Source organism: Equus quagga, chromosome 12 (genome assembly GCF_021613505.1).
Source record: "Equus quagga isolate Etosha38 chromosome 12, UCLA_HA_Equagga_1.0, whole genome shotgun sequence".
Taxonomy (NCBI): Eukaryota; Metazoa; Chordata; class Mammalia; order Perissodactyla; family Equidae; genus Equus; species Equus quagga.
Window position 1 is genome coordinate 18,650,795 of NC_060278.1, and position 23,672 is coordinate 18,674,466.

Consider the following 23,672-nt stretch of genomic DNA (forward strand, 5'->3'; position numbering starts at 1 on the left):
TGTGAATATTCATCACTGACACATGTTTCGACCAATCACCATAAACAAATCCAACCAATCACACAAAACCATATATCAGAAATGCATAACATATCATACTAAATATAGCATTTTAAAACACTTAGATTTATGAAAAAGCTAAATCTCTGATTAGTGACTCATACAATAGTAAGGTTAGCCTCATCCCAGAAGATGTCACAAAGCAGGAAAGAATATAACATGGGCAGAAAATTTTTATCTATGTCCTTAAAAAGTATCTTTGGAAAATGCAGTTTGTGTCAGGTTTAACTTTAAGTGTAGACATTATGAGTACTTCAAAGCCAAAACTTACTACAGCTTTTCAAACTAGAAATGAAAAGGCCCTGGAAGCTTCCTAGACGTTTTCATTTCTAGTAAGGTAAAGGTTGATAGCTATCACCCATCTAAGCAATAAGCTATTTGGTGTCCTCAAGAGCTTGCTTACAAGAGTGAAGTGTCCTAGAGTCCCAAAAGTCAGCAAACCACTGTTGATTATCCCCAGCTTTGTTGGGTCCATTTCTTGCTTTGGCCTCACAAAGAGCCATTGTTATGCAATTTCAAGCTTCTGTTTAGTCCCAGGCTGGGGGCTGTGTTTCATTCTTCTAGCTCAGGAAGCTCATTTTCAGTGACCTGAAGAACCCTGACCAAGTCTCCTCCTTGACATCGTGGGGTTTCGTCTATTCTGTTTGTTATTAAGTTTTACCATTCCCCCCCATTTTTTCTTTCTTCTTTTCCCCCTTTTTCTTTATGATTCTTTTTTTCTCTCTTGTTTTCATTTTTTGTTTACTCTTTACTGTGCCTTTTTTTCATCATTCCCTTTTTTCAAATTCTGTTTTTTTCTTCCTCATTTTTTCTTGTATTCGCTTTGTTACTATCTGTTCTTGTTTAGTGGCATGTTTGCCTGGCGTTGGGTTTTGATGCCATTATAAAAATCAGTTCATCAGGTGGACTCTGGAAGTCATTTCCTTTTGTGGTGATTTATGCAAAGCTTTTCATCAGCTTTTCCCAATTTTAAGTTGACCTTGGGACATCTTGACTCCAAGGTCAGCAGTAAGTCCAACACGTTTCAGGGCCTCTCAGCCAGCTCTGCTGAGGAGGAGAGCCAAACTGGCAAAGACCAACTCTGAAGACCATCACCAAGGGTAACTTGACCAAGTTGAAGTTGGCTCAGAACATCCCGGCTTGAGAAAGAGGTAGCTGTGAAGGTCATTAACAAAATTAGCAGAACTCCTCCAAACTCCAGAGACTGTCCCCCAAACAAGAATCATGAAGGCGTTGAACTGTCCCAAAATAATGATTTGAAGTGATCCCGACTGAGGAAACACTCTCCCTTGTCATGGAGAAATCTAATGGAAGAGAGCTGTTTGAGTTCCTAGTGGCTCACGGCAGTCTGCAGATAAAGACACCCTAGACGAACTCCAACAGCTAGTGTCTGTGGCACCGCGACACTACAAGTGCTTTGTTCATAGAGTTAAAGGCAGAATCCTCTGCTCTTGGAGGCTGACATGAAAATCAACTTTGAAGACTTTGGCATAAGCAATGTACAAGCTGAATACCTCCTTGGGCAGTCCTCCTTTATGCTGCCCAGGGACTCTTCAAGGACCAAATATGATGGACCCATGGTAAATGTGTGGAATCTGGATGTGATGCTCTGTATGATGGTTAGTGGATCCCTGCCTTTTGATGGACCCCGGGCTTCCAGGAGCTGCAGGTGCTCAAAGCAGTATACTATATTCCCATTTCCGTGTCCAGGAAATGTGGAAAACTGCTCAAGAAATTTCTCCTTCTTAATCCCAGCAAGAAAATAACTTTAGAGCCCATCAAGAAAGATCCACAGATGAGTAAAGGTCATGAAGATGAACTAAGTCCTTATGTGGAGCCACTCCCTGACGCCGAGGAATCTTGGCCAACCGACTTGATGATGTCCTTTTGTCACACAAGGGAAGAGATCCAAGACTCGCTGATCACCAGAAGCACAACAAAGTGATGGCCATGTATTTACCCCTGAGATACAAGCCAGCCAAGCTGGAGGGCCCTGTCATTGCCCCGAACCCCAGGCTTCAGCTGATCTAACCAGCAGCAGCAGCGCACTTTCCTCATCTCACAAGGTACAGCGTGAAGTCTCTGCCAACACACAGCTGTGGAGATTCAGCAAGCTGGCTAATCCCACCTTGAATTCCTATTCAAAGAACATTCAAAAGAGCAATGCAGGACGTAAGTTGCCTGAGGAGGGCCAGGTGTCAGCATGGAAGGGCAGCAGCAAAGTGAACAGGGCTGCCAGCCCCTTCCCTGCCTGGAGAGGAAGAGCCCACCTTACCTCCAGGAACAGCCATGTCTCCACCAGCACGAATTCATGCAGGAATCCCCCTTTTTCAGTGGGCCATCTTGGCCAGAACTCCACACAGAAGGGCAAAGACAGCTTCATGGTGCCAGGGTCCAGGGCCTCCACAGCCTCGGCTCCTCCCCCACCCAGCTCCCTGGCAAGGCCCCACCTGCACCAGGGGTCCAAGTGCGCCTCCATGCAGCCCAACCAATGCTTGGGGCTGGACCCCACAGAGGGGACCTGGGAGCTGCCCCAGCCCAGCACAGTCTCCCAGTGTGTCCCCTTGGCCCCTTCCTCCACTCACACATCAGAGGCAGTGGCAGAGCCACAGAAGGAACCAATTCCCCAGGGGGTGTGTCCAAAGGCAACTCCATCCACATGGGCAACCTCAGACAGATGGGCAGCCTCAGCCCCTCCTTGTGACAACAGCCAGGGCCGGCAGGGAGCCAGTGGGAATTTCTTGAGCAGCTTCATCTGTGACTTAAGACAGCTGTGTTTCAGGTTTGCCAAAAGGGCATGAAAGCAGAGACCAATGGGAGAAGCTCAAACCTCACGTCGTGGGAGCAGAGGCAGCGAAAAACTGTGGGGACGCCCAGTAGCGCTCCTTACACTCGACATGGAGTATGAAGATCATGAACTTCCGGGAGCCCAAGGAGAAGGCGCAGGAGGTGGGCCAGGAGCCGACGCAAACGGCGGCCAGCGCGAGGGGAGCGAGAAAGCCTCGCTGCTGTGTCCGCAGAGGCCTGGCCGCAGTGCCTTGAGGATGGAGCAGCCCAAGAGTGGCGCCCTCTCTCCACGGAGTTTCAGGCAGTGGAGAACGCGCCCCCGCGGCCCTCTAAGATCCCTGCAGCCTAACGTTCAAAGGCTGCCAAGAGCTTCCAGGGAGACAGGAGGAGAGGGACCACTGCGTCCCCACCTGGGCAGCCTGTGGACACCTCGGGGGTGTGGCTATCTGTGTTTGTGCTGGGCCTTGTGCCCGCTGTGCCTCCACGCTCGCGGGCCACGGCAGTTGGGGTTTTCAAATGGCAGTTTGCTAACGTCTCAGAACCTTAACGAATTCTTCCGGGAAAAGCCTCATAAGGGACTTTTACTGAGGGGCCTCACTAGCATTGATCGCCCACCAATGTGAAAACGGGTTTAGAGTTTATCCTAAGAGAGTTGGGTGCCGCTGGTATTCCAAGACACTCACTGCGACTGCAGGTTGGAAAATGAATGGGATCAACAGCTGAGCTTCCCTTGTCCTTCAAAGTGGCTTTAACCCAGGGATTGGAAGGAGGGAGGCAGCAAGAGGAAAATCAGCTCAAGTGTCCTTGGCTGCTGTGTGACCTTCTCTGGTTTGTCATTTTCCCCACAATTTATTCCAGGACACAGAAACAGGAGGATGCTTTCCCCACTTGTTCTATGTACTGACACAATGGTGACACTAAAAATCAAAACAGGACATTCTGAGAAAGGGAAGTTAACACATGGATGCATCACAACCACAACAAAAACCAAACACCCCTCAAAGCATAGCAAACAATCCAGCAGTGTGTGTGTGTAGGGACACTATATCAAGACCAAACTGAGATTAATAAGGAACTCCAGGTTGGTTTATCACTTGAAAATCAATTAATGTAAGCCATCTCTTTAAAAGATTAAAGGAGAAACATCATATAATCATCCCAATAGAGACATCAAACAAAGCTTTTGTAGAAATTCTACGTAGTTTCCATACTGCAGGTCCCAGCTAGTGCAGAAATGGAAGGAAAAGAAAGAAACGTGTGAGGGCTGGAAAGGAAGACATGAAGCTGTCATTATCCATAGACTGTAGTTCGCTATGCAGAAAACCCAAAATCATTTACTGAAAAATATTTAAAATTGAAAAGTTTTATCAAGGCTGCTAGATTGTCAATCTACAAAAATCAATTTCCTTTCCCTATATCAGTTATAAACATAAACAATTAAATTTTTTAAAAGATGCCATCTACATCATCAAAAGTTATGAAGTTACCTTGAAATAAATCTACAAGAGATGTGCAAGACCTATGGGAAAAATTTAAGAACCTTCTTTGAAAACACTAAATATAAGACAACTATTTGAAAAGATGTTTGGGCGTCATGAATAGTAAAACTGTGTCATAAAGATATCAGCTTCTCCGCCCCCACCCAGTTGGTGTAGAGTTTCAAAGCAAGTCCAGATCAATTCAAGGAGTTTCTTTTATGGAACTTGACTCATGGGTGTTAAAATGTATATAGAAGAGCCAAGTGCACCAAACAGCACTTTCCGAAGAAGAACCAAATAGGGAGGATTTATCGATTAAGACATGGTGATCCACGTGGAGGGATAAACAAATGGAGAGCCCCTAAAACTATTCTGCAGTTGCACCTCCCATTTTTCTCTTAAACCCGCTCTAATGAGGCTTTGCCCCTCCCCACTGCATCAAAGCTTCTCTTAACGTCATCAGTGATCTTGACAGTGACCTAGATTCAATCGTTAATTCGCAGTCCTCAACTGACCTGACATACTTTCTCAAATCATGTGCTTTCCCAATCCCACACTCTCTTGGTTTTTCTCTTACCTCAGTGATCACCTCTTCTCCATTTCCTTTGCTCGTTCTTCCTCTTCTCCCCAAACTTTTATTAGTGTTGGGATTTCCCATGGCCCCATCTTCAATCTTCTTCTCTATACACATTCAGTTTCTAGGGTCCTCTGGTCTCAAGGCGCTAAATACTATCTCTACATTCTTGAGTCCCAAATGTTAAACACCCCACCAGACTAGACTAGGACGTCCAACCGCCCATTTGACATCTTCACTTGGATGTCCAATATCTCGAAAGTACCATGTCCAAACTGAACTTCTGATCTTTGCCACCCCACCAAACCTGTTCCACCCAGGGTCCTTCCAGTCACTCAGACCAAATGTCTTGAGGTGATCCTGACTCCTGGCTTTCTTTCACACCCCGTGTAGAATCTATCCAGGACTCCTGTGGACTCCACTTTCTAAATAGACCCAGAATGTGAACTGTTTCTCACTACCTCCACTACTGCCACCCGAGTTTGAGACCCCCATCAGTTCTTCTCTGGATTATTATTACAATAAGGATCTTGCTTCCAACCTTGTTCCCCTATAGTCTATTTTCAACACAGCAACAAGAGTGATCCTTTTAAAAAGTAAGTCAGATCATGTCAGTCCTCGCTCAAAACCCTTCAAGGGTTCTGTTTCCTTCCCCCTGAAAGCCAAATGCCTTTGTGCAAGGCCTTGTCTGATCTGGTCTCCACCTCCTGTTCTCTGACCTCTTTTCTTACTACCCTGCTCCAGCCACACGGGCTGCTGGCTGTTCTCACGGCTGCCAGGGAAGCTCATTCCTTAGGGCCTTTGTCCTGGATGCTGCCTTTGCAGGGGACACTTTTCCCCAGGGACCTTCCTGGCCTGTTCCCTCACCTCCTCCAAGTTTTTACTCTGATGGCATCTTCTAAAGAGACCTACCCTCCCCATCCTATTTACAATGGCACGTCCCCTCCTCCACCTCACATACCCAAGACTCTCCACCCCTTTTACTCTGCTCTGTTGAAAAAATAGCACTTATCACCTAACATCTTTTAATAGACTATATTATTTGCTTATTATGCATATTTATTATCTGTCATCCCCTACCAGATGTAACACAAGAATAGGGATGTTTGTTTGTTTTGTTGACTGATGTTTCTTAAGAACAAAGAACAGTGCCTGGCTCATATTAGGCACTCAGCAATTATTTGAATGAAAAAAAGCATGCAGGAAGGTAGAGGATAGGGTGGAATGGAATCAGGAGTGTCACAGATGGAAAGGTAATGTTGAATTTCTTAAACTGGCGATAGGTTCATAAAGGTGCCCTTTATTTTTTAAATTTTACAGATACCTATACGTATGTACGTATATTGGCTTATAATTAATATTTAATAAAATAGTAAAAAAAAGAATTTGTGTATCCAAATTGACTTACTCCCTAAGGGTTCCAGAAAGCTGTGTTTCCACTGTACCTAGGATGTTATCATCACTGGACGGAGGATATCATTGTTTCCATGGTCTCTTCTTTGTTTTTGCTCCTGAGACAAGACACCCATGTGTCTGGCATCCAGTCAGGGGAGGACAACCCAAGAGAAGATCATGCTTTGAAAAGACTCCTTAAAAGAACATTCTAGACTTCTAGAATAAAACAGAGCACAGCATACCGTCTCCCTTCCCTTCTCCTGATTTCTTACAATGATATAATGCTGAAGTGTCTCCACTGCAGATACACACGGATCTTGGAGCTCACTGCAGTGTTCCCTGCTGAGACACTGATAAGACCCAGCAGAGAAAACACTCTGCTCTGAACTGCCTTTTGCCTCTGTACCTCACGGTGCACATCCCATCATCCAGGAATTTAAAAAATAAAAAACAAAACCTTTTTTTTCCTAACGTTTGCTTTTTGTCTGTTACTTGGAAATTCATTGATTTTACTATGAAAAGATATTCGAGGAGGAAAAAAACAAAAACGAAGAGATTTACATGACAAAGTAGCAAATACCTTTTAAATGTAGTTTTATTCAAAAACAAGCTAAAATGTTTTCAGGCCTTTCTTCACCTGTCTCTTGCATTGTTAGTACCTTGTCGCCTTCTTAGACCTTTCAAATGTGTAACTTTCTTAACACTGAGTTTGTGGTTTCCTCCAGTCACCTTGCCCCACGAATGCTTCTATTTAAATGAAGAATCGGAAATTAACCCCTCATATGACCAGCCAATGTGGTTCCAGTTCTTTGAATGTAATCAAATGTGAATCACAACCTCACTCTGTGTGTCTGTAGACTTGGAGTGACATTGGGTTTGTTCCCATGGAGAACAGGGACAAATTGAATAGGCATGTCGCCCTGGGCCTTCACCATAATTGAAAACCAGCTGGGTGGTTGAAGCACCTGCTCAGAATGTAAGTGTTTTTGCTTTATATAAAGAGGAGAAAAGATGCAAACTCCAAGGCTTTTCCATTCTTGATAAACTGTGCTTAGAGACGAGTGGGGAGACAGGAGAGGTTTGAATAAAGGCAGTCTACCGTCCAGGTTTCTAGGAATTATGGGCGGGAGAGAAAGTATATATAAAAGAGGAATGCCAAGTGAGGTCCGGGCCCTGGGGAGACCTCTTTGGATTTCCTGCAAACAACCTCTCGAGAAAGAATAGAGGAGCGAGCCAAGAGCGGAGAGGAACTCATTTAAACGCCCAACTCTTTGCCTTCCACTTGCAGCGAGGCTGGCGGCTGACGCTCCTAACGCGGGGCCTCGTGGGCCCGGGCGGGCGCAGTGAGCAGGGTGGGTGCCACTCTCTGCCCAGTTCCGCCCCCTCATTCCGGCGGCCAATGGGAGCCGGCCGTGCCCTGGGGCGCGGCCAATGGGAGCCAGTGGGCGGAGGCGCGCTGCCTTCTAAGAAGCGGCGGGTGTTGGGGGTCTGGGGAACCCAGCGCTGGAGTGCGGCGGTAATCGGCTTTACCACCATGTCCCTGCAGGTGAGCCCGAGGGTGGCAGGCCGCGCGGGAGGGCATGCTCCCGGGAGGGAAGCGCTCACGTGGGGAGCGGGGCTGCCGTGACGCCCCCCCCCCCGGGAGACGGTGCATCTCGGACCTGGCGCCTCTGCAGCTGATGCCTGCCCTTCTCGCCCCCCGGGAGCGGTGCGCGGTGACCCCCGAGGACACGCCCACCCCCTCGCGAGCGCCCCCTTATTGCGGTGGAGACGGCACCCGTGCCCTCTGTTGATGCTGAGCCGGGCTCCCTATGGCAACTCTTGTAACCCCCGGGGATTTGGTTGATCGCAAAGCCAGCCCAGGCCCGGGGAGGGCGGATCCCGGGCTGGTCCGCTGGGACGCGCGAGCCCTGCTTGAGCCCGCTCTGTCCATCTGGGAGAGGGGGCGAGGGCAGCCGGGGTCTCACCGCGTCCCTAGCTCCTTGGAACATCCAGGGGCTCTCTTAGGCAAGGGTTTTTCTGAAGAGCAGACATCTGTAAAACTAGTATTTAAAAATACTGTTTTTCTGATATGTGAAAAAATATATGTTCAGGGTGGAGATTTTGGGGGAAGAAAACAAATAGAAAGCAAATAAAAACATCAGGAATTCCTTCACCCAGGTGATAACCACTGCTAACCTGATGGGTCACTTTCTCGCGTGTGAGAAATGTGTATGTGCGCATGCGTACGTGCATGTGTCTCTGTGTAGGTAGATACACCGATTATGCTATTTATGTATATACAGTTTTGTTCCTGTGCTTAACACTATAATCATTTTCTCATCATTAAATATTCTTCCAAAATATCATTTTTTAGAAGTCTGCATAAAAATTTTAGGGAATGAGCATGGTTGGCTTCTTAAGTCATTCATCGGGCAGTATGTTCTGGTGGGTACGCGCGCACGCTCCGGAGTCAGCCGGGTTCTAATCCAAGCCTCACCCCTTCTAACCTGTGACATAGTTACTCATCTAAAAATGTGCCTCAGTTTCCTCATCTAAATATGAAGGAGAGCGACTGTTAAGATTAAAGGAATTGCGTGTATGGAGCATTTAAAACAGCACCTGGCGTGTGGTGAGTGTCCAATAAGGATAAGCCTCGAATATTTAGATATTTTTCGCTTATGTTTGACTTATGTCATTCATATTAAACTTGCCCCCAAATAATCAAATCTTACAATATCAAAACTTTCTTCCTTTTTAGCTTAGTACTTTGTTTTGTTTGGCAAGACAAATGGGATTTCTTTTTTTGTTTGAGCAAGATTAGCCCTGTGCTAACATCTGCTGCCAGTCCTCCTCTTTTTGCTGAGGAAGCCTGGCCCTGAGCTAACATCCATGCCCATCTTCCCCCACTTTATATGTGGGACGCCTATCGCAGCATGGCATGCCAAGCAGTGCCATGTCTGCACCCGGGATCCGAACCAACAAATCCCAGGCTGCCGAAGTGGAACGTGCACACTTAACTGCTGCGCCACTTGGCCAGCCCCAACAAATGGGATTTCTAATTCAGCTATGACCTCCAAATTTTATTTTAAAATTACAATATATTTACCTCCACGGCAAAGCTTTTAGGAGAGCTGACAGTCATGTAAACTGGACATCATTCTTTCTTAGACGATGAAGCTAAAAGGTAGACTGCTTCAAGAAGATGCATCTTTTCGAGTCTGGGAGATTCATGATTTTACAGACACATTTGTATGATCTAAGAACCATGCAGTTCCTTGAGTGTGAGAATTTAGGATCTTCCTAATTCAATTCCTCAGTGGGAAAGGATTGCTCAAAAAGGCATTGTCAACCGCCTGTGTGGGATGCCCATATTCTTGGGCTGCAGAAAGTAAAGCTAGATTAGGTGAGAGTCACCCCCAGACGCTGTCTTCAGCTGCAGTGAAATTGAAAGGAAATTCACAGAGAGGCTGGCTGGTCAGTACTGCTTGGTGGGGAGAGACGGGTTCCATCCCCAGGAAGGCAGGATGCACCCACTGGGAGGGTTGGTGGTGACACTGGGGTCACTGCTGCAGCAGCTGTGTGGCCAGGGGGCACTGTGGTGAAAACACGAACAGGAGAGGGTCTAGGCAGAGGCACATTGTTCTGAAGAATCTCAACCACAGTTGCGAGGGAAGTGATGCACACATGCATTCATCCAGGGCGCTGAGGACCTAGCTCCTCTGGGGGAACCAGCTCAGCAGAGGCTGAAATTCCTCACCCAAAGCAGCGAGCCCAGCTCCACTGTAGCACAGGAACATGACTAAAGTTTCCCTTTTGCCCAGAATGCTTTGAAATTAAATGTAAACAGCTGTACATTTAAAGCTGTTTCTCACCTGCAATAACTTTCAGACCCTCCTAATATCCACTCACTTATTCATTCATTCAACAAGGGGCTCAGACAGGCTCGCACCACCTGCCAGCGCTCTGTAAGGAGTGGCTCCTGCTTCCAAGATGAATATTTATGGCTGCCCTCTGTTATGGATATCTGGAGGAACGAAAAAATACAGTCCCACCCAGCCTTTGTGTTGAGCCCTAATAAATGCCATTCATTCCCTCTGGAACACCCTTCCTTGCTCCTGTGCATCCAGTAAACATATGAACGCCCAGGCTCAGCTAAGCGCCATCTCCTCTGGGAATGTTTCTCCCACAGCTGCTGCCGCTCCCTCCTCTGCGCTCCCAGAGCACCCAGCCAGCTGCTTCTCTATTAGAGCAAGTATCACAGGGTCGTTGCTGATCTGCTGCTCATCTCCCACTCGACTCTGTGCTCCTTGGCTGCTCTGTTCATCCTTGTCTGCCTAGCCAAGGCCTGGCCCCTCCTATATATTCAATACGTCTGTTAAATAGTATGATCGGAGGGATGAGCTCTGAGTGGGCAGAGTCAACAGAAGGAAATCAAGAATATTTACATTCCAAATCCTTTAATCCTAACACCTCATAGAGGTGGTTGGTATCTTTTCTTTTGGCTTAAGCTGAATCTCAGAGAAGCCGCATTGCTTGCATAGAGTCCCAGGGTGGTGTGTCTCAAAGCTAAGAGTTCAATCTCAGTATCCTGATGCTGGGCCAGTGTTCTTGCTCTACAGCTCCTCTGGTTGGGCTGGGAAAGGCCTGATGGAGGAGGGCCCATGGGAACCACCCGACAGCGCAGGCGTGTATCAAGTCGCGGCGCCTTGGAAGGAATGACAGAAGGAATGACCCTGGGCCCTGCTCTGAAATGGGCTTCCCTACCCTGGGAGGGAGGGGGGACGGGGAGTCCTGAAATTGCGTGGGAAGCTGTGTGGGGGGCTGAACACGGGTGGGGAGGGTCCAAGACTTTCATTAGGTTCTCAGATGGTTCCCTACCCCCCTAAAATATGAAGGACAATTTTCCAGAAACTCCTTCCTCGAAGGCAGGGACCGAGCGTGGTTTTTGAGAAGCCTTGGGATTCTAATCAAGGCGTGGCTTGCCCAAAGGAATGGAGTTGCTGTCACAGGAGAATGGCCTGAGATTTTAGCTCCAACAGAACACCTGAGGTCCCTGATGAAGCTGAAGGGGGAGGCCCCTACCCCTCTCTGAATAGCGCTGCCTGGCCTCGCCCTTGGGAAGCCCTGAGCACTAACGCAGCATTTTAATTTTGTCCTTATTATGGACACTTTGTGCACATTATAGAGCATTTGGAGAGTATGCAAAGTATTAAAAAACCAGAAAACTTACCAGTAATCAGAGGCCAATTACTGTTCACGTGTTTTAGTATATTTCTTTCTAGTCTTTATTTTTCTACATAACTTACAAAGCTGAATGTATCAAAACAATTTGGTATTCTTTGTTAAATCATAAAGTATTTTTCCTGTCTTGCTTCATTGCAAGTACTTTTGTCAGTTTTTTCTAGAACTAGTTTTTTTTTCTTTTTCAAAGAGCCTTATAAAAAATAATAACAGCTAACTTTTGTTGAACACTAGCCATGTGCCAGGCACAATTTTAAGTATTTTCCATATGCTAACTTATTTAAATCCTCCTAACAACCCTGTGGATAGGTGGCGCTATTGTCCCATATTACGGGTGAAAAAAACAGACACAGAGAGGTTAAGTAACTTGCCCAAGGTCACACAGCTTGTAAGTGATGAAGATGAGATTCAAACCAAGGCAGTCTAGCTCCAGAGCCTATGTTCTTAACCATGGCATTGTGTATAAAGCAGCTGACAATTTCCTAGAAAGACACTCAGAAAGATGAGGCAGGGGGTGCATCCGTTGTCACGTGCACCCATGCTCCTCAGACCCCCCATAAGGATTAACGAGGAGGCTGGGCCATTTTCAAGGTTATTTAGGTTGGAGACCCTGGTCTCTGGTTTACAAGTGATTTTGTTAATCACAAAACAGCTGTCCTAGTTGTGGTACTGTTCCGTCTTTGGCCCCGGATGGAGGTTGTACCCAGCGACTCTGCTGAGGCCCTGGGGATCTGCCGCCGCAGTGGGCCTGTCCTCTCTCCACCGGGCCTTTGGATCTTTGGATGACAAGGGAGGTGTGGCCCTGGAGAAGGAAACTGGGGGACGGAGGGAGGACCCCTAGCTGAGCCTGTCTTGTTTGATACCCAGGCTGCAGGCGCTTCCTGCTTTAAAACAAATAACAAGGTGAAATACAGTTTATTTAAAAAAAAGAAGAAGAGAAAATTTCTATTAAGGAAAATAATCACCAAAGCCCTTTGTAGATAAGCTAAGAGAGGAAAGGGATAAACCTTGTAGGAGCGCTCAGGCTCCAGGGGAGGAGGAGGCGGACCTCGTCCCTATGCGCGATATGCTGAGGGACGGCTGCTGGCCGAGTCCCGGGCCAGGGCCCTGGGCCAGCCTGAGGGTCCTGGCGAGTCAGGCAGGTTGGGGCTCTCGGAGCTAATTCACAAACAGGGAGGACAAAGTTTATTACCCTGTGTATTTGTACAGAGTTTCCACGCAGCCCGTTAGTTTTTGCTCATCGGCTCTCAGTTGGCTAAACAACTTCTCCTTTTAGGAAATCAGTTGAAATAAGTCTTAGAAATTTTGGTCTCAAGGTTTAAAGGAATCTTTACAAGCAGCTCAATGAAATCAGAAATATTGTCCTGAGAAACTAGCTAGTCCACCAAATGGGTATAAATAATACTGATGTTGAAGAATGCAGGCAAAGAGGCACTGGGAGATAAAGGGTCTGGACAAAGATGTTAATTGTAGCAAAGTTGTTGCATGTAGCAAAGTGGATTTAGGAAGAAGAGGAGGAAGTGTCCAGGAGGATGATCAAGAAAGCTGGCCTGAGTGTAATATTATTTAAAAAGAATTAATAGAAATGTTTGTTTATGTGCTTTTAACTTATAAGAAAAAATGTGTATTTAACTTATAAGAAAAAATGTATCAGATGGTTGATATATGAGAAATTTATACCTGATATATATATCAGAGAAAAAAATATATATATATATTCCTTTTACCTTTTTACTACCTTCACTCATTTCTCCCACCGCCCACCTCTGGCAACCACCAATCTGTTCTGTTTCTATGAATTTGGTTTTTTAAAATTCCACATATAAATGAGATCTCAGGCTATTTATCTTTGTCCATCTGACTTGTTTCGCTTAACATAATGCCCTTGAGGTCCATCCATGTTGCATTTGCATGTTGCAAATAGCAACATTCTTCCTTTTGTAATGACTGAATAATATTCCATTGTTTGCGTATATATCACATTTTCTCTATCCATTCATCCATCAGTGGACACTTAGGTTGTTTCTATGTCTTGGCTGTTGTAAATAATGCTGTAATCAACATTGGAGTGCAGATGTCTTTTCAAGATAGTGATTTAGTTTCCTCCAGATAAACACCCAGACGTGGAATTGCTGGATCATATGGTAGTTCTATTTTTAATTTTTTGAGGAACCTCCATACTGTTTTCCATAGTGGCTGCACCAATTTACATGCCCACCAACAGTGCACAAGGGTCCTTTGTCTCCACATCCTCGCCAACACTGATCTCTTGTCTTTTTGAGAACAGACATTCTGACAGGTGTGCGGTGATGTCTTATTGTGGTTTTGATTTGCATTTCCCTGATGATCAGTGATGTTGAGCATCTTTTCATGTACCTGTTGACCATCTGTGTGTCTTCTTTTGGAATATGTCTCTTTAGATTTTCTGCCCATTTTTTAATTGGATTGTTTATTTTTCTGCTAGTCAGTTGTATAAGTTCTCTCTATATTTTACGTATTAACCCCTTATCAGATACGTGATTGGCAAATATTTTTTTCCACTCCATAGCTAGCTTTTTCATTTTGCTGATCATTTCCTTTGCTGTGCAGAAGCTTTTTAGTTTGATGTAGTCCCACTGGTTTATGTTTGCTTTCAGCGTCAGTTTAAAAACAACCCTTGCCAAGATCAATATCAAGGGGCTTACTGCCTATGTTTTCTTGTAGGAATTTTATGGTTTCAGGTCTTACGTTCAAGTCTTTAAACCATTTTGAGTTGATTTTTGTGTATGGTATAAGGTAGCAGCCCAGTTTTGTTCTTTTGCATGTGGCTGTCCAATTTTCCCAACACCATATATTGAAGAGACTGTCCTTTCCCCATTGTATATTCTTGGCTCCTTTGTTGTAAATTACCTAGCCATATATATGTGGGTTTATTTCTAGGCTTCCTATTCTGTTCCATTGATCTATGCCTCTGTTTTTATGCCAGTAACATACTATTTTGATTACTATAGCTTTGTAATATAGTTTGAAATCAGGGAGTGTGATGCCTCCAGCTTTGTTCTTCTTTCTCAAGATTGCTTTGGCTCTTTAGGGTCTTTGGTAGTTCCAAATTTTAGGATTGTGGGGCTGGCCCTGTGGCCGAGTGGTTACATTCACGTGCTCCACTTTGGCCGCCCAGGGTTTCACTGGTTTGGATCCTGGGTGCAGACCTGGTACCGCTCATCAGGCCATGTTGTGGCAGTCCCCCACACAGCACAACCAGAAGGACCTACAAGTAGAATATACAACTATGTACTGGGGGGGGCTTTGGGGAAAAGAAGAGGAAAAAAAAAAAGGATTGGCAACAGATGTTAGTTCAGGGTCTATCAAAATTAAAAAGTTAAAATACATGTTTTAAAAAACTCCAAATTTTAGGGTCATTTGTTCTAGTTCTGTGAAAAATGTCATTGGAATTTTGGTATAGATTGCCTCGAATCTGTAGATTTCTTTGGGTCATATGGACATTTTAATATTAATTTTTCTGATCCATGAGCACAGGCTAGCTTTCCATTTATTTGTGTCTTCTTCAATTTTTAACCGTAGATAAATTGAACATTTTCCATATTAAAAATTTTATTTAGTCCGTATCTTGTCTATCTATCAGGCAAGCACTGGGAGAATTGTCGAGGAATTAAAATAAATTAGGATAATTCTGGTGGAACCAGAGCAGTAATTGTTCATTTCTGTTTGAAACCTCCCTCGTCCTTGAGTTCCCACTGCTTGGTGGTAAATGCCCCCACAATGCCTGCTGACAGTTAGCAAATGCACCGTGTGCCTTTTCTCCTTTGTGCTCTAGGCTGACTTTGACAGGGTCGCAGAAGACGTGAGGAAGCTGAAAAGGAGGCCAGATGATGCAGAACTGAAAGAACTCTATGGGCTCTACAAACAATCTGTCATTGGAGACATCGACATTGGTATTCTATCATTTTAAAAATAATACATTTCACTTGAACAATGTTTATAGAAACATGGAGTGAAAAGTAAACTTGAAAATATGTCTATCCTTCTTTTGGCAGAGTGTCCAGCAATGTTAGATTTAAAAGGCAAGGCAAAATGGGAAGCATGGAACCTCCAAAAAGGTGCTGTGAATTCTTAAATAAGTTAAACAAACCTTCTTAATTTCCCAACCCATCAGTCAGTGAGATCATCTGTTTGTGTCTTTCTAGGGTTGTCAAAGGAAGATGCCATGAGCGCCTATGTTTCTAAAGCTAGAGAGCTGATAGAAAAATATGGAATTTAGAATTCAGCAGATGAGAAATTTTTCCCTTTGAAGTCTTCATAACGGTATCATGACCTAACACTTAGGTGAGAAATACACCGTGAACTCTTTACGTATCGTGTGTATTTTTGCTATTAACATGAATTGTAATCCTTAATTAGAAGTATGCTGAAACTACATATTTAACTAAATTTTACTTGCTAAAACCAAGTGATTTAATTTGAAAGTTCTTAAAAATAATGCTGCTCTGGGAGTAGGTGCACAAAAACATTAGCAAGTGTTGGTTCTTTTGTCTTATCTGTTTTTCTGCAATGAGTTAGTACTATTGGTGTAATGAAAACAGTTTATTAAGAACCAGTGACAAGGCCCTTCCTTGGTTGTGCCATGTAGCTTTGGGGTGCACACTGACTCAGGGCTTTCGCAATCACAGACATACCTGGTTCCCATCCTTTCTCTGTGACTTATTTACTCGGTGACCTGAGACAAGTTACTTAACCTTGCTAAGCCTCATCTATAGAGTAGGGAAAAGAATATCAGTCTCACGGGGTTGTAAGCATCGAAGGAGATAACTGTAATCATCATACCTTCATTTTAAAGCAAATGCTGTATAAAACCACAAATAAGCCCCAAATTTTTGTTAATAAACTTATGAGTCTATCTACAACTCTTCAAAGAAAGAAAAAAACCATCATGGAGCTATCAACTATTTTTCTTTAAATTTTTACGTTTAAGGTAAATCCAAAAATCAGACAGAAATGTAGTATCTAGTGATAAGAAACTGTACAACTGCTGTGCCTCTTATGTTTAGTTTTATCAGAGGGAAAATGTAGATTCTGGAATATCACTTTGGCCCAATTCTCAGTCTTTCCTGCCGGTACACAGGCTTCCTGAAAGAAGTCAGACTCATTTTAACAGTTCTAAAATCTGTTTGAGAGTCCATAGGATAAATAGCCCCAATACAGTGGACCTGCATAAGAGTTTAGGTTTGATATGGTATGGCCAGAGAAATAGATTGATTTCATGTTACTTTAAAAAAAAAATCTAGATTGACTAGATGAATTTTCAGGGAATTATGCTGAGTGAAAAAATGCCAGTCCAAAAAGGTTGCATACTGTATGATCTCATTTATGTCACATTCTTGAAATGGCAAAATTATGGACTAAGAGGGCAGAATAGTGATTGCCAGGGAGGAGGGGGGTGGGCGTGGCTACAAAAGGGCAGCAGGAGGGATACTGTGGTGATGGAGGATAGAAAGTTCCACATCTTGACTGTATCCATGTCAATATCCTGGTTGTGACATTACACCGGAGTGTTCCAAGATGTTACCATTAGGGAAAGTAGGTAACTCTGTACTATTTCTAACAACTCCATGTGAATCTACCGTTATCTCAAAATAAAAAGTTTAATGAAAAACGAATCTAGCTTGGTTTCTAATCTGGAGTATTTTGGAAAGTCAAGATGATTCTCATCTCTACTAAGTTTTGCCTAAAGATAGTCAGAAGTCTTCCACGATGGAGTCAACGTCCAAATCCAGCAAAGGGAGACGTCACCAATGATAGGCCTGGTCTCTTCCAATCGAGGGCCTGGAAACTCTTCAAGCTCTTCCCACATGGACTCACCTCCACCAGGCGGAGAGGCCGGCTAGAAGACCCACTCCAAAAGCCTGGCACTGGCAGCATCATGACGTTCCCATTTGCAGACTATCTTGAGTAAAAAGTTTTCAAGTGAATAATCACAAATCTAAATTACTTTTGTACCAATCTTTCTGTTAAGGGAGCCCTCGGAATCATATCAAACCTAAGAGTTAAGCACAGCACGTACTACACATTTAACATAAATTGCTTGATGCTATTTTTAGCCCAAATTTATTTTGCGAATTCTAGCTCAAAGCCTTTCCTCCCTAATAAATTGCATATTATTTGTGCTTTGTTAAAAAGGAGTGATAAATTCTGAAAAATACCTCCTGTATGCATTTTCCTTCATCTTATTTACTGACATGGTATGTGTATTATTTTAAAATCATAACAAAAACATGCACCCATATTATGTGATCATGAACAAATCAATGCTTTAAAAGCTAACATTTTAGTATGTTACGCTGTGTCAGGCAGTTGAAGTCATAAGGAAGAGACATCGGTTGCATCAAGTAGTGGAGTTTATTGTGAGGATCTGTAGGAAATCAGGATATCTGATTGGACAGCCAGGAAGTGAAGAGACAAAGACAGTTTGGGAACTGCGAGAGGGTGCAGGATCCAGACAGCGCCAGGGATGCGGTGCCTCTCCATTCCCATCGGTAGGCATTTGTGAATCCCCCTGGTAGTGTCCTGCCATCGTCCTGACTTAGCTAATTTTCCTATTTCTGCTCTTTTCCCTTTTGGCTCCTGGTTGTTTCCAACTGTTCTGCTTTCTCGTTATGTCAACATCAAATTGTCGCAGAGCGAGGCTGAGGCAGCCTACCAGGCATGGCATTTGTGCTTGGCCACACCATACGCCAAGGACCAGACACTAGACTGGTTGTCTGTGTGAGGCTTGCCCTGGGCCCCAGTCAGTCATTGCCAGGGCAGCAGCAAAGCCACACAGAGCCAACAGGCCGTCGATGTAGGAGGAACCCGTTGGAAGGTGTTCTGAGGACTTGCCAGCACAGACGGCAATGACAGTTCAGGACGGTCTTATTTTAATAAAACAGGATGTACATTTTCTCATTAAATGAGAGAACCCCACATTTCAAAAGATCTGATCAGGCTTTGAGCCACAATGTGTTGCTGGAACAATAATTTATTTTCTCGCATTTCCTTGTCTATCATTTTCACTGTTAAAATAATTGAAGGGGAAAAATGGATAGTTTACCAAGCAAGAATTTTGTTAACCTTCCCACAGCTGAGACTCAAATGAGATTCTAATAGGAAAACAGAGGACCCTGCCAAGAAGTATTCTTTACCCATTTGTCTTTTGTCCCCAGATACATAAACGCTCTGTAAAGAAATCACCCTGACAGTGGCAAATATATCATTTTCAAATCTCGAAATAAAGGCAGTGAACTATATCTGAAAAATCAAGAAGAGTATCATATAATCACTTTGACTATTTTAAGACTAAAAGGAGGAGAGCATTGATACTTCTAGACACTTGGTAATGTAGTTCTTGATGAAGCTCTCATTGGATGGCTCCATAAAATAAAAGTGATCTCCTGGAAGCACGTGAATATCAACACTTCCACTGGTCACATCTTTCCAGGCTAAAAATAAACCAGATTATATTTAGTAGCAAATGACATCACCACCAACGAAAGACTTACTCCCAGATATTTTCTAAGAGTTGACGCCCGTGGTAGAGTTACTTCCAAGGTCTCATGTTCTTTAAGTCCTGTATTTTTAATTTCTCTAAGACCTATCAGTATATAGTTGTGTTCCCTGTGTCCTCTCATTTTACACCGATATCTCTCCACTTACGCTAAATAAAACTTGGGCCAATTTTCTGCTCATTACAGTAACTGCTAGTTGACCTGAGCTGGAAATCATGGAATAAATATCTCAATAAAATACCCAAAACTATCAAAATAATTTCACCTTCCATATCCTTTACGATATCTTCAGATCCAAGGAAACAGGTTAAGTCACAGGAAAGGAGAGCCTCAGATGGTCTATCAAAGCTGCAAACGTGAAAGAGCCAGTTAGTAATTCTGCGTGGTCAGCATCCCAGAATCTTTTCCTGTTGGTGACTTCACTTAAATGAACCGTGGTGTGTCTTCACTTCTTACTTTTTTGCTATTTCCAGCAATGCAAACATTGTTTTTTTTACCAGTGGGACTTCTATCCGTCAGAACCTGCCTGAGACTCATGGTGGTCTGGGCCATTCTCCAAGATCATCTAGCTTCTAGAACAATACAGATGGCAGCAGGATGGCCCTTGGACACCCAGTCCAACTTAGGATGAAGCTAGTTACAACCAGTGCTGTAACTGTCACTCCCCAGAAACAACTCTTTCCCAGCCCGCCATGGTCCAGCAGAGGGTGGCAGTGAATGGAACAAAAGCAGGTTCATGCAAGCTGGGCCCCTGAGCTGGTGCTACCACAGCAACCCACATTTACTGAGGTAGCTGCTGGCTGCTCTGTGGGCCACTAGGGACATGTGGATAAATAAACACAGTCCCTTTCCCCCTGCAGCGTAGAGATTGGCTGGGGAGACAGACGTTAACGAAATAATCGGAGACAGATGTAAGTGCTACCAAGTTCAGGGTGATCTGAGAACACTTGATAGGTGGGGGCGGGTTGGGTCAAGCAAGGAAATGGAGTTGGAGCTGAGATCTGAATGAATACAAAAAACTTGGCAAAGGGCAGAGAGGCAGCTAGGGAAGAGGGAATAGAATGAGCACAAACTCATGGCTGTTGTTCCGAGAGCAAAGGGAGAATTGGACCAAATTAAGGCAGAAGAGGTAGGCAAGGGCCAAGTGTAGGCCTCATAAGGGGTTTATGGTCATCCTAAGAGTGACAGGAAGCCACCAAAAAGATTTAAGGCAAGGTCCGTCATGATCAAACTTGACTTTTATCCCTCTGGGAAGTGTGGGCTCCTCTGGGGGAGGACCAATTCAGTGGCTGTTTAATAGACCAGGCAAGAATTCCTGCTTCTGTCCAGAACATAGAAAACTAGGTGTGCCACTCCCAGCCTAACCATGAAAAAAAGCCCAACAGACTACAAGATCCTAGATTTTCTTGAACTCATCAGAGAGCTGAGTTTGCAAGGCAAACTAGAAACTGAATTCCAAGGAGGGACTGGCACCTATAAGGAGAGGTGGGATGTCTGGACTGGCTCACGTGGGCAAAGCACAGGAGGAAGGAGTGTCTGCTGTACATTTGAGCAAGAAGAAATTAGCTAAAATGTTAAAGTCCTGGAGACGAAGTGTGGGGTGGTGTGTCAGGTGGAATTCACACCGATTTGCAGGCTCTTTTCCATGGGCCGCCACTAGGGGTTCACCAGAAAGACTGGAAACAAGGCAGGAGGCCAGAAAGAGCCCCCTTGGCAGGGCAGGTGGGCAGCAGGAAATTGGCTGTGGCCATGAGACAGATGCTAACCCTGCCCCCGCCCAGGCCCTTCTCTCTCACTAAGCAAAAGCCTCAAGCTGCTGGGGGAGGGGAATCAAACACTTTGACCCCCAGGCACAGGCAAAGACCCATGGCTTCAGGGCATAGAAAGATTAACCCTCTACCCTTGGGGAAGGAGTGGGAAGTGGTCTTGGGCCCACAATCCAAGCAGAAGTATTCCACTTCTGGGGAGGGACTGGAAACTTCCACCCAAGACCAACCACAGATACAAGGAGAAGGGATGGGCATGCTGAGAAACTCCCACCCACAAGGCCCAGGTACAGAGGGCCCGCTTAAAATTGAAGTTCAAGACTGTCCAGGACATTTAAGAACTCTCCATGTTACCCCAGAGGTGAACACCACTCATCAGGTAACAAGCAACAGCTGTCTGTCAGTGGGGAGAGACATTTCTGAGGCACAGGGAAGACTGAAAAATTGAGAAAACTACTCCAGCAACCGAGTCCCCACAGTAAGCACACAGTAACACCAGAGGGCTTGGGAGCTGGTGTTGCCCTGAAGTAACCATAGTAACAAAAAATCCAAACACAGCTCAACTCCAGTCTAGGTGGACTCAACTCCCCACACTGATGACCTGACAGAAGAAGAGATGTGCTCAAATCTAGATGTAAAAAATACTTCAGTTTCTGTTTTATGCATATCTGGCTTTCAATTAAAAAAAAAATCAGACACACAAGAAAGCAAGAACTAAATAACCCATTGTCAAGAGGTAAAGCAATCAAAAGAATCAGACTCAGATAAGACCCAGATGTTGGAGCTATCAGGGACTTTAAAATACCTGTAATGAGATGTCAAAGGATTTAATGGAAAAGGTGGACAACATGCATGAACAAATGGGGATGTTCATTAGAGAGATGAAAACCATAAGAAAGGGACAAAAGGAAATTCTAGAAATAAGCAGCAACAACTATGAGGAATTCCTTTGACAGGCTCCTCAGTGGACTTGACACAACTGGGGAAAGAATCAGTGAACTTCAAGAATGGTCAACAGGAATTATCCAAACTAAATGCAAAGGAAAAAAAAGTTAAAAAAAGGAACACCAAAGAGCCATGAGACAATATCAAAGACCCTAGCGTGTGTGTGTAGTCAGGGTCCCAGAGGAGAGGAGAAATCAGCACAATAGTCCAGGCAAGAGATGAGGACAGCCTGAGTGAGTTGGGAACATCAAAGCTCTGCCACCTGTCACAGATTTTCCTTGTGGCCCCCAGGCTCTGAGCCTTGGTAGAAGGTGATGGGAAAGAAGAGATCTGAGAGACACTCCAGAGGCCTGCTATCACTTGTGTTGGAAAAAGCTCAGAGCTATGGAGGGATGAAGAGAGAAGAACAGACTGAGAAGGTGGAAGGAGCAGGAGCGAAGAGAGGAGAAGAATCCAGAGAGCAGGGTTTGAGCAGAATTTTTGGAATTTGGAGAGAGAAAGCTCACAGTTGTGGGTAGCTATGGTGATTTGATTCCCTGGGGAGAGAGTGAGAATAATTAAGGGTTTTATGTTCTCCAAATGGAATGTCCTTGTGAGTGATTTATCTTTTATTTCTGGATGTGGGGAGGTTTTTTTGAGAGCTGTTGAGAGTTTAGCTAAGCTACTCTAATATTGCCACCTTGGCATCCACACTGCGGCCAAGTGGCCTGCAGGGACTTGAATTGACATCAGCCCTCTCGAGAGTGCATGTCCCAGGTGACAGCCCAGAGTGACCAATAAACGGAAGTTCCTGGTATGACTCCCCCAACCGCCCTGTGATAAGCAATCTCTCCTGCCTTCCAGAACCTTCACCTTGTGTAACTCTTTGATAAGACCCCTGAAAAGCTTACCAAAATCCCACCTTTTTTGGTTTGAATTGGCCAATCCGGCCTTAGCCCAGGAACCTCAAAGCACTCCACTCGAACACTCTAATAAAGGCATGTGTACGTGTCCTGCCTCACTCTCTGCCTGCATCCAGCCTTGACCTTCCCGCGTGGCCCATCAAGGTGCGCCATGAACCTCCTCCAGGGCCCACGAGTAATAAGCTTCTCTATTTCAATTTCTCTGTGGTCTCCTGTTGAACCCAGGCTCATGATCCGACACCCAGGGCTCTACTTAACCAGTGCTCACTCAACAAAGTCACAACAGGAGCCTTCGGTAGTGAGTTTTCTGTTGTATTTTGTTTTTAAAACTTGCTTGTTGCAAGTTTGTTTGTTCTGTGCTGAACTGTCTACTAAGCATGACCTCATTTCATCCTCACCACAACACCTGGAGGAAGTGACTTCCTCTGACTGGTGAGATGCACATTGCGAAAGAAACTCGTTCTGAATTTCATAACTAGTCAGCCATAGGCAGAGGGTTTTGATCCTGGTAAGTGGCATGTTTAACCATTGTGCAAGACTTAATTATTAAAAACCAGCTTTGCAGATGCTATTTTATTGAAGGTCCACCCTGATTTGGATTGTTTTTTCATTTGGGGAGGGGCATGTCAGACTGCTATTTCTTTGATTCTGACCCTGAGCTAAACCGGGAACACAGACAGCTGAGCCCTGTGAGAGCCACACATGGGCCAAGATGGTTGGGGTAGAAATGGAGACACATGCATAGATGTGGGGCCTCCAGGAGATGGATGGTGGACGTTGTGATGGATGGGAGGTGGGCAGTGAATGGAGGGACGTGTCAGAAATGAACAGGATTGTCTGTTCTCAAGGTGCTTCAAGTCTGCTCCACTTTTTGTAGCTATTTGTGCAAACTTGTAACCACAAGCACTGCCCATAGTGGCTCTATGTCCAGTTCCAGGCTTTGTGGAGGAAATAAAAGAAACACAGGCTCGAGTATCTGCCTTCTAGGAACTTACACGGAGGAG

General features: G+C 44.7%; 2 protein-coding genes across 2 annotated transcripts in view; one reads left to right on the top strand and one right to left on the bottom strand.

Moving 5' to 3' along the window:
• The first annotated feature begins 7,771 nt into the window (after positions 1–7,771).
• Positions 7,772–16,849, top strand: ACBD7 (acyl-CoA binding domain containing 7). The gene is made up of 4 exons (XM_046679300.1): positions 7,772–7,840; positions 15,332–15,449; positions 15,552–15,614; positions 15,702–16,849. Exons 1-4 carry the CDS (start codon positions 7,829–7,831, stop codon positions 15,773–15,775), a joined length of 267 nt encoding a protein of 88 aa, XP_046535256.1. The 5' UTR covers positions 7,772–7,828; the 3' UTR covers positions 15,776–16,849.
• A 1,022-nt stretch (positions 16,850–17,871) lies between these two features.
• The window catches only part of OLAH (oleoyl-ACP hydrolase), a 28,189-nt gene continuing 22,388 nt past the window's right edge, over positions 17,872–23,672 (bottom strand). Inside the window, exons 7-8 of the mRNA XM_046680053.1 lie at positions 19,321–19,403; positions 17,872–18,989 (exon numbers count right to left, since the gene is read on the bottom strand). Of these exons, the coding sequence (XP_046536009.1) occupies positions 18,847–18,989; positions 19,321–19,403 (226 nt within the window). The 3' untranslated portion in view covers positions 17,872–18,846. The remainder of the gene's footprint in view (positions 18,990–19,320; positions 19,404–23,672) is intronic.

Bases quoted from the DNA above. Each gene is read 5' to 3' on its own strand.
- ACBD7 (XM_046679300.1), top strand. The intron at 15,450-15,551 runs GTATTCTATCAT...TTCTTTTGGCAG, and splicing joins CATTGGAGACATCGACATTG to AGTGTCCAGCAATGTTAGAT. The intron at 15,615-15,701 runs GTGCTGTGAATT...GTGTCTTTCTAG, and splicing joins AGCATGGAACCTCCAAAAAG to GGTTGTCAAAGGAAGATGCC.